The 10,627-nt window shown below is 42.2% G+C and overlaps 1 protein-coding gene across 4 annotated transcripts in view; it reads left to right on the forward strand.

The window, feature by feature from the left end:
* The window catches only part of AMBRA1 (autophagy/beclin-1 regulator 1), a 124,789-nt gene that overhangs the window by 62,901 nt on the left and 51,261 nt on the right, over window positions 1–10,627 (forward strand). For all 4 annotated transcript variants that reach the window (XM_009895664.1, XM_009895665.1, XM_009895666.1 and 1 more), the window contains one exon: window positions 8,681–8,791. In XM_009895664.1, the coding sequence (XP_009893966.1) occupies window positions 8,681–8,791 (111 nt within the window). The remainder of the gene's footprint in view (window positions 1–8,680; window positions 8,792–10,627) is intronic.

Consider the following 10,627-nt stretch of genomic DNA (forward strand, 5'->3'; position numbering starts at 1 on the left):
TCAGCAGGAGAGGGGAAGTCTGAGAAAGCAGGTCCCTGTTCCCGGTATGGCTACTGGAGGAAGCTTGTCCTTGTGTTCTTCAGAAGTGTGGCAAAGTGAGATGGGAGCTCTGGAGACTCGAGAGCTTGGTCTGATGCCTGCTCGCAGCTGCTCCGTGGAAGGCTGCCCCCTTTGTCTAGTCTCTGCAAGACTCTCCATCCGAGGCAATTAGGATTAGCAGGCACATTTCATGCTCTGAAAAGTCAGAAAGGGAAAGAAGAAGGAGTTTTACAAAAGGAAATGCCTGCCAGGCACAGATTTCGCTCTGTTTTTGTGCAGAGAATAAACACAGACGTGAAGGTTAAAAAGCAGACTTCCAACAGCATTTAATGAAGGGCTTGGAAATGATGCGAGGGACTTAGTGACGGGAGAGAGCGGAGGCATTGCAAGGGGCAGAGTTGGCAGATGGAGGAGCCCAAGTGACACACAGCACAGATTAGCTATTGAGACCTTCCTCGTTCACCTTCACAGGATTTTGTGAAATTTTGACTCTTGTCGGGAGAGATGTGGCATTTTGATTTGGAGAGTCACCTACTGTTTCTGGAAGCTTAGAGAGGAGTAGGGCTGTGAACGTGCCCTTGTGTGTGGGTTCAAACAGAGGCAAAGGAAGAGAATACATGTTTCTTTAGAAACTGTGAAATTCAAGTCTCCTGCCTGTTCATCCAGCAGTGTGTCCTAGCCTCATTTGCTTTCCCCTCCAGTATAATTCTGAAAACCACTTTTCTCTTGCGGCGTCAGTTGCTTGGGAGCTGATTTCAAATGTATTATCTTACTGATTTTTTTTTTTAGTAGATTGATACAAACCTCCAGATGGAGAAATAACTGTAACCCAGATTACTGTTTCTCCTTACACTGACAAGGTAAAGTTGTCTTTATCTCCCTGGTATTTTCCAGTAAATGACTTCCGTGTCAGGGCAGTAGCTGATGGCTCTTATAGCTGATTCTGTAAGTATCAGATGATTTTGTGGTGTATGGAATAACAGAAATAAGGAAGAAAGCATAAGCCCCCTTTCTCCAGCCCTTTACTTACTGTTTTTTGTTAGGGCTTCTTTATGCATACAGAATTGTCTAACAGGTTGGAAATATGCAGAAAAGGTCAAAACAAAACATTCGTTTAATACAAAGCAGATTGGAATGTATTTTTAGTGCTTGAATATTTTCCCTAAAAGGCTATACTGTAGGAAACATGTTTTACTGCTTGAATCATATGGTAGTATGAGGCATGCTTTTAACACATGCTGCTGTCACATGGAAGTAAAGAAATGCTCTCAAAACAAGCAACAATGTCTGCAGAAACTTCCTTTAACAGCTCCAGCAGTTAGCTGATTGGAAGACTCCAGCCTTGACTCCCCTTCCCAGCAAGGGACCCAAATGAGAAAAGTGAAAGCTTGTTTGCCCACCCACTTCTCAAGCAATTTGTGAGTTGCTTCAGCCAATGGTAACAGATGTTTCTTTCTGTTTCCATAACCTTTTCCTGTCAAGCTCTCTTGATGATACAGCGTCTCTATTTGCAGGAAGATTTCTCTTGACTGTCTAGCCTCATAACATTTATTACCACTTGTGTGCTTCATGGAGCTGTTGCCCCTAAATGAGGGTTCTTCACCCGGTGTGTGTGAGCCAAACACCACACTGAGTCAAGATACGTCTTTTCATTTCAATTCTGCAGAATTGGGTGCTGGGCATTTCACAACAGCCAGCACACCTCACGTTTCAAGCCTCCCAGTACTTATAATGATAAAATCCAGCTGATTGGTTAAGAATGATTCATTCACCACTCCTAACTATACACATGCATCTAAGCTCATGTTTAAAACATTCAGGGAGGTTACGAGATTAGCATGCTCATTATTCACAAAGGGTTGTGTATTTTAGCATTATAATTATCCAAGGTTAGTTTGGGATACACTCTTGGCTTGAATTTGATCCAGAAGTTATACTTTTGCTATCTTGTGTCTAAGTCAGCAACTACAAAAGAACATATAAGACTTTTTTGTTTCACATCCTGTGCAAGGTGAGGTACAATTCCTTGATGCCTTAACCATGACCTAGCTGAAACTTCTTGATAAACTTTTAACTTTTTTCTTTAAACATCACCTACATCTCTTTACACACCATTCCAGTACTGTACCCAGTATCAGAATTCCAGCAGTCTCACAGTAGTCCTAAACAGATGGGGTTTTGCTGTTGAAAATGTGTATGCGTGTGTCTTGTTGCATAGTGTAAAGCAATCAATATAGTGGAGCTTTCCCACAGAACTTCCTGTCCACTGTCGCTAAAAGCATCATAAACGACAAATAAGAAAACAAATAGCTGAGCCTAAACACTCTTTGTTCATGAAGGTTTTCTTATAAAGAGCAAAATTGCACTTACTGGCTTCGTTAGAGTTGTACAACTGTAAGAGCAACACTAAAGCTTGCAGCTCTGCTTCTTTTGCAAGCTTCTGAGGCTTCAGTTCTCTGGTGAATTGTATTTACTACCCTGCAAGAATGAACTTTTAAACTCTGCAAATGAACTATCCTCTGAAGCATAAGCTAAATAATCACGTATCAGTAACAAGATGCAACTATTACTTTGTGTTCAGTTGTCAAAGTCAGGATCTCACTTGCCTCATTCATCCCTTCTCTTTTCCAGCAGTTGTTAAGCAGTTTTGTTGTTCTCCGCTCATCACTAATGTGAGGCGTGAGTAAGACACTCTGCTATGCTCACGGTTCAGATGGTATTTCTCTTTACCTTTTTTTGATGGCACGAGAGATTATGAATCTTACAGATAAAAAATGGTGTGCAAAAATTTTTTTCAAATTCTGTCAGACTTTGGTTGTGGCAAGGCTGTACTTGAGGTGATGATTGGTAGTGATTTAGGAGGTATGAAGAAGGAATTCCTTCCAATTTGTTTGGTTGCGTTTTTTTTTTCTGTTCGACAATGCATATCTGATATTGGATGATTGCAGAAAGTTCTTGGCAAGTTGGAGACTTAGACTGTGATCTGTCACTAACAGTAGCTGAGAGGGTTGAGGTAGCTACAGCAAGGAGATGAAACTGCTTGCTCCTTATTGGTCACTCTGAGTAGGATGGGGACATCCTAAACAGTGACACTTGCTTGCTCCTAAGTGTACATGCAAAGGCTATACTAAGATAACTTATTTGTCGCCAGGGAGAGTACAGGGTTTTCCTCATCTGTGAGGTTCTGCGTGAATATTGCTGGCTCAACTCTTGCTGGTTCTGGAAACTCACCATACTGTTTCACATCTGATTTTCCCGCTTCTGTGTGTGGCAGGGTGACATTAGCAAGGCGCATCTCTATGGGGTGAACAACAACAGAGGAGCAGGAATTCTCTTTCTTAAGGAGAAAAATTATCAGTTTGCTTGCTGAACTGCAAACAATTCAAATAAGAGGGAAATGCATTTGAAAAGGACCTTAACCTCTTCTAGTTTCCCTGAGGGAAAACTGGAACCTACCATTAAAGACAAATGCTTCCCAGATACTTTCTGTATTAATTGTTAAATGATCAGACAAAGGAATATCTCTGACATCAGGAAGGTAAGAAGTCAAGGAGCCATCATGACTGTACTGGTGATGGAGGCTTTGGGCAGGGCATCTGTTCATTTATTGTTTGTGTTTCTTGAAAATAAACTGATTTCCTTTTGAAGTCTGAAACTTGTGGCTGGAAAATTCCCTTTCCTATAAGATGCTCGCATTGTTCACAATGTGAGTGAAGCCCTTGGGCACTTGACTAAGCTCCTATTAGGACAGTCATCTTCGCTACCCGCAGCTGAGACCTGCTCAGATTCCCATAGCTGACAGGACTGTGGAACTCGGCATGCTAAGTGTTGCCCCTTTTAAAGGAAATATTGCAATAGGAATGAGCATGAATGGGAAATTGCATTTCTTCTTATTTTGTACATCTGGGGTAAAGGAAAAATAATAGCCTCTTGAAGGGTTCAGCCTTCAGAGATCGTAGACCTCTTTGAGGCTTTCTCAGTTAACATCAAATCTAAGATCCCTTCAGTGCTTAGCGTGTGCCAAACTACCCTTAGTAAGTTTGTGCATCCATTCATGAAAATTGTTTTGGCCACTTCCTGTTTACAGCTTGCTGGTACGTTGAAAAACAAGTAAAATAAATCCTTGAAAATACCAGGTTGCTATGCATACTTTTCCTACAGCATTAGCCCAGTTTTAGCTAGTTAGTTCAGCCACTTCAAAGGCAGTATCTTCATGGTAGCCTGGAACAGAGATTTGCTGGGACTTGTCAAATTCATATTCAGGATTTAATATATTTACTGTGATCAAAGATAGTCCCCAAAACCAGGCGGCCCCATAAAATACTTTAGGGTTGGAGATGTGCAAGAACCTGTTACGAGCCACGAGGCTTCAGATATCGATAATCACATTTCAGCTGAATTCAAATTGCTTCAGAACTGTTTGAGAGAATTTGGTGTATTCTCGCAGCAAAGAGCTTTATCCTTGCTTTGTCAAATAGATTTGTCCTGTGTTTTGGCCTTCCTGGAGCCTGGATTATAGTAAATCTAGAACTAGTAAATGTAAAACTCGTCAGCAGTGATAGATCCTTTCTGCAAGTGTAGGATAACCTCAGTATCATTAGCTACAGTTACAAATGGGCTCATAAAGAGGTAATTACTTTTCAAAGGTACTCATGCTTAAAGATGCAAGTACTAATCTAGGGGGAATTTTATAGCAGGGCCTAATCACTGTCTAAAATTGAGTCACAAATTAGCTCAGGGACTTCTCCAGCTTCCTCAAGCTTATCTGTAAGCATCTTAATAAATTTTTCTGTTACTATGAGGGGGACCTGCCAGACACTAAAAACTTAAAAGTTAAGGATCTAGTCTAGAAAAAAAAATAATGAACTCTGGTTTCTGTTAAATATATGGGTTAGAAATTCTCATAATATGTAAATGTTCCATGTTCTTGAAACTTGCACCCCAAAGCTTGTGTAGCTCTAGACTATTAGCTCTCCCTCTGAGAGTCTGATAGTAGCAATTTGGAAGTATCCTGCTCTTCACTGGAGGAGTGCTGGAGTGCCATGGAAAGTGGTTTTGCACCACTTTTTTCCCTTTCAGTCTAAACTCAGACATTGGCCTGCATGGCTTTATTCATAAATGAGCAACAGCTGACTGGCAAAGGTTCATTTTTCCACATGCCGAGATGAGTTGGACCCTCTGAGGGGATTGAGACTGACGGATAAATATCTGTCACGTGTAGGTGGCCTGTAAGAAAAGATTTGAGCGTGGTTTTTGTTTTTTTTTAAAGTCTTTGTTAAGACTTTTTTTCCCCCCTACTCTTTAAACTCTCTTGTCATGTGCTGAGTGGGGGTGGATGGAGATCCGGGGTGGTGAGGGCAGAAGGGGAGGGCTGCTGAAAGCATTTATCTTCATTTCTGCCATCACCCAGTGTTTATTACGCAGTGATAGACAGACGCAGGAAAGCTGCCAATCAAACCTACGTTCACTGCATTTCAATTGGCCTTCGCTTCGGATTTCAGCATTTTGAAATCTACATCATCTCTGCAGTAAAAGGTCGTTCTGTTTGTGGGGATGACAAGCCCAAGACCCTCGGGTACCCACTGCAGTCACTAGTGATCCCATCAAACAGTGGAAGACCCAGGAATCAGGACAGACTGTCAAATCCTCGGTGAGAACTGATGCTTGTAAGAGCTGATCTGCTGCTGCCCACATTTAAGATGCTGAAGTGTGGTGTTCACCTGCAGGTTACACTAGAACTTAAGAGGCAACAGCACCTTCTTCTGCTCTCACCCAGGCTGAAACCAGGGCAAAGACAGCTGAGAATGAATTCTCACGCTGCACAGTGGACAAAAGCTCTGTAGTGAGGATTTTAACTTTCTTAAGTTTTCCACCCATGGTCTCAAATGCTCCCTATCAACCGATGGAAGAAGTGAACAACAAAGGTTAGGATAGCATAGTTGTATACTGGGAGGGTATTTTCCTCCCTATGTCTCAAATGTTTGCCTGCTTTTAATCATCTTTACTGTAGGACAGTGCACGTGGGAGGCTTCTGGCAGGACTTGTGATACGAATGTTATTGCACTTTGTTATATGTAGCTAGATATAATTTAATAATTATACTTCTCAATTACATAATTAGTATAAGTAGAGGCGATTACTTAATAAAAACACATAGATCATGGATTTGCAATTAGTGTCAGGCACACTGGTTTGGAGCCTTTAAGAAATGGACCACAACCTTCTGAACACGCACCTTTCACTCTATGAACTTTGTTCCCTGGGTCCTAATCTTTTTGATGAAGGTATCTGTTACCTGAAGCACCGGCATTAGTTGATAGTTTTTGCTGGCTCTGAAATTTGTGCAGGGCTGTCCTGTAGATGGGGAGGCACTGCTTTTTTCTGTTGTTAGCTTTTCCCTGTAGGATGTGACTGCCTTTGGAGGTGAAGGGATTGTGAGGTTTAAATGAACACCATAACTAATCTGAAGGTTCGGGGGCAGGAGATGAGAAGACCAGAATCTTTACAGAAAAAAATTCCAAAACATTTGCCAACAGTTTGGGGGTTTTTTTATGGTACGTGTAGTACTAAGTGCAACAGTTGTATGAGCCAGATGAACTTGCTGTTTGTGGAGCAGGTAGTGATGTTGCTAGGCTTCTGTGATGCAGAGGGAACGCACGATTAATCTCCTAGGGTATGTTATTCTCCAGTTTATATATTACTTGCTATGCTTGCAAAGGTTGTTCTCATCGCAAAACAGGTGATGACTTTGTAATGTTCATCTATAATAAGATCAATATTCTGGAATTATGTACCCTGGGTAGTACTTCTGTTGCCTGTCTTTGCAGAGCGTTTCCTTGTCTGACTCAGTCCTGTAAGGCAGTTGCTACCTAGTTGGTGATGTTAGTTGCTGTTTCCCTGCAGAAAGTCCCACTGCTTGAAATTTGTAGAGAAACTAGTTTTCTGTTCTCCACCTGGTGGCTGGAGGCAAGACAGCAGAAGAGCTGCCCTTGTGTAGCAAATGTGGGCTTGCAATGAGGAGACTTTTAAAGATGAAGCAACATAAAATTTAATTGTCCTTCCTCCACTTCTGGCTGCAAAATGTAATTTCATTAATGCATTGAATCTGCTTTCTCCAGCGCATATCTTTTGTTCAGAGGAGCCCTTTGTTTTGGGGGATATGGAGAACAAGGCCTTGGGCGTATGTAAGAGCAATGGAAATGTTCTTAATTCTGCTCTCCAAGTGATATGTGCGTGTCTGACAGAGGCAGATGCAGAGGCTGAGCAGACGCACGGTGGAGGTTTGTCGATTGCTGGAGGCCTGGCACAGCTGAGTACACAGTGTTAAGCTGTTTGTGTGTGTGTGTTTTCAGGCTGCTTGCTTTTTTTTTTTTTTAACAAGCCTGAGTGTTCTGCTGGGATTTGATAAGAAGAGTAAAAATCCAGCCACACTAGTCTCCTCATCTTCCTCCACCATTTTCATTTACTAGCAGTTAGCAAGCTTTTAGCACTCTGGGCAGGCAGCTGGCCTGTTGTGTACGGGATGCAGTGTTGTCAAAGTGATGTCACTTCCACTGTTGCTGCTGTGGCAGCGGAATCCTGAGCCAGCCCTTCCAGGAGAATGAAGCCACTGGCTTTTCTGTGTGTTTCCCACTGGAGACAGTGTGGAGATGCTGAAATTCAGACTGTGTAGACTCTGGAGGCTGTGCTTTTCCTCATTTGTGCTTGGGGATGATCTTGTTTTGCTCTCCCGTATCAAATTCTATTACCTTGAGTTTTTCTGGGTGCCAGCATGTGTGTTTAATACAAGGGCTCCATGTATATGAAGACCTTAGAGACTGCAAATAGCATAAGATTTTTAACTCTTGTACTATTACGGAAGAACTGCTTCTTCTCTCCGCTTGTTTCCCTAGGGATTGCATTTAATGCCTTTGAGTTTTCTCAAATGCATGCCGACTTGGGTTACAAGTGGCAGTTCCTATCTGCCTGGAAAATTGTGTTCTTTTTGATAGTTTCTGAAGTATTCTGCTCAGCCTTCTGTTTTGAGCTGTTGCCCGAATCCTTGGGTGGTTAGCAAGGGTCATGCTGTTTGCCTGGAGTCAGGGCATCACCGGCCTGCTGTAGGCTGGGCCACCAGGAGCAGCAAAGGGGCAGCTTGTAGATCCTCCTTGCTAATATTTTGTTACAGTCATTACCGCCTGGCAAATATTATAGGCAACCTGTATCTTCTGAGTGGAGTTTACAGTAGTAGCAAGGATTATGTCTGCAAATGTGTGTGATTTGCCAGGGCAGGGCTTTTCCTTAGCATATATTCTGGTCTGCTCTAGCTGTACTAGAAAATTTTGGGTCTACCAATAAGTAGAATGCATTTGCACCAAATGAATTGATTAGGATTTCTGCCTTGAGAGTCTGGGCAAGTCTCATGTCTCATCAACATTCTTTTCTTTCAGAAACGTGTTGCAGGGAGGTGCTTTCCTATTAATTTCCTGTGCTCTGTGGCTTATTTAGGAGGCGTTGCCATTTCTGTAAATAAGGTTTCTTTAAGAATCTAGAGTTTTGTGTACTGGATTTTGAAAGGTTTTCTATGGTTTTGTCTCCCCATCTTTTTTTCTGGATAACCTTCTGGAGGATAAATTACTAATTATTTCCCGCTTTTCTGTAGGTGCTGTGATTGGGGATGGACAGTCAGCTGTGGCCAGCAACATTGCCAACACCACCTACCGGCTCCAGTGGTGGGACTTCACAAAATTTGATCTGCCTGAAATCAGCAATGGTAAGCTGGAAAGGACACCAGTACTTTCTTCTAAGTCTATACCAGCCAGAGCTACCATAAGCTCTAGGGTCTTCCAAAGGTAGCTGTATATTGCAGGCTTTTGATTACTTGATTGCCCTGTTGCATTGGGAACTGTAAAATGCTTAGCCTTTCTCAAAAGTTGACTAAAAACCTGCAGACCTGTTTCTGCCCTGTCTAGCTTTTGTATTCTTGCTATCAGCAAATCCATGCATAAATGGGGCTTTTCTGTGAGCGTTCTCATGGGGAATATACAATCCTCTAAGAAGAATTCTGTATCAAATGTCCTCATTCTTTTACCAACAAGTTTCTAGAGGGACATTGTCTTTATATCTTTACATTAGAACCTGCTAACACATTGGATTTGAAGTCTCCAAGTTGTTCACATTTGTGTGGATTAAAGTGCTGCAATACATTTTGGGAATCAGTGACCTGGTCTGTTGCTTACAACAGTGTTGCAAACCAGGGGAAGTAGATGTAGCTTCTAGCCGTTTGCAAAAGCAGTGATTTGTCCCATATCTCAGGTGAAAGCCGCTTCTGGGTCCAGAATGTGAGCGATATTGCTGATTTTATTTATTTATTTTCTCCTTCCCTTTGTGAAAATTAGACTGTAGTTTTATGTGTGTTCTATGGCATAAGTTAGCTCTTGCAGTGGAAGAGACTTCCTTATGCAGACACAAGCATATTTGATGCTCGTGGTCAGCTGATCAAGGAATGACTTTTTCGGGGCTAAAACTAACTTGACTAGAAAGGCTATTTTTAACACAGAATGGTATCCTGATATAGCTTGCTGCACAGCTGCAGAAATGTTTGTGACAGCCTGGGATGAAGATAGGAGGTAGATATTTATGACTGTTTCTTTGTACAGTGACTTTTTAGCTTAGGCCATCTCTGCATATATGAAATTCATTGCTTGACTTCTCAGCAAAACCAAATTGGATTCTGTTTTAAGGGACTGACTTTTTTTTCAGGGAGAATGGGGATTCTGTTTTCAGAAAGACTTCTACTTTCACAGGTAGTCATTGAAATGAATTAAGAAAAAGTTCCTCCCAGTCCCATCTGTTCTAATTCTAGAAAGTACATATGTGACAATAGAGGTTTCTGTGGAATACTGTCCTGTTTCTTAAGGAGCACGTGTAGTGACACCATAGCAGCAGAGATGTGGGGAATTGAAATCATAGAATCACAGAATGGTTTGGGTTGGCAGGGAGCTTTAAAGATCATCTAGTCCAGCCCCCCCTGCCGTAGGCAGGGATGTCTTTCAATAGATCAGGTTGCTCAAAGCTCCATCCGATCTGACCTTGAACACTTCCAGTGATGGGGCATCCACAGCTTCTCTGGGCAACCTGTATGGGGGTATTTACCTCCCAGTCCCAGGGAAATCAGAAGAGCTAGGGGAAAGCCACCAGTAGGCCATCCCGTGACAAAAACTTTGTTTCATCTCCTTCCTTCACATTGTATAGAATATTGTGGCATGATATTTACAGCCTGGTGCGAAATAAAAGCCCTGCTTCTAGATGGTAGCCCCAACATTGTAAAGGGGGAAGACACTTTATATTTTGTCCTCAAAAACCATTCTGTCTCTTGGGAAGGAGCCCTCAGTGTCATCTTGAAAGTAGAATACTGTTGTGAACTTGTGTGCCAGTGCTTCGACACATCTTGTTAAGTGCCAAACTTTGTAGTACTAATGTAAAGTTGTAGGCTGAGGATCAGTGCTCGAGGCGAAGTTTTGCCACGTGGTGGCAATACTTTCCATGGTCCAGCCAGACTCTGGAATGGAATAAAGATGAAGTCAGAGGGGGAAGCATCTTCCTGCTG

The sequence above is a fragment of the Charadrius vociferus genome, unplaced genomic scaffold, assembly GCF_000708025.1.
Source record: "Charadrius vociferus isolate BGI_N301 unplaced genomic scaffold, ASM70802v2 scaffold111, whole genome shotgun sequence".
NCBI classification, from domain to species: Eukaryota; Metazoa; Chordata; class Aves; order Charadriiformes; family Charadriidae; genus Charadrius; species Charadrius vociferus.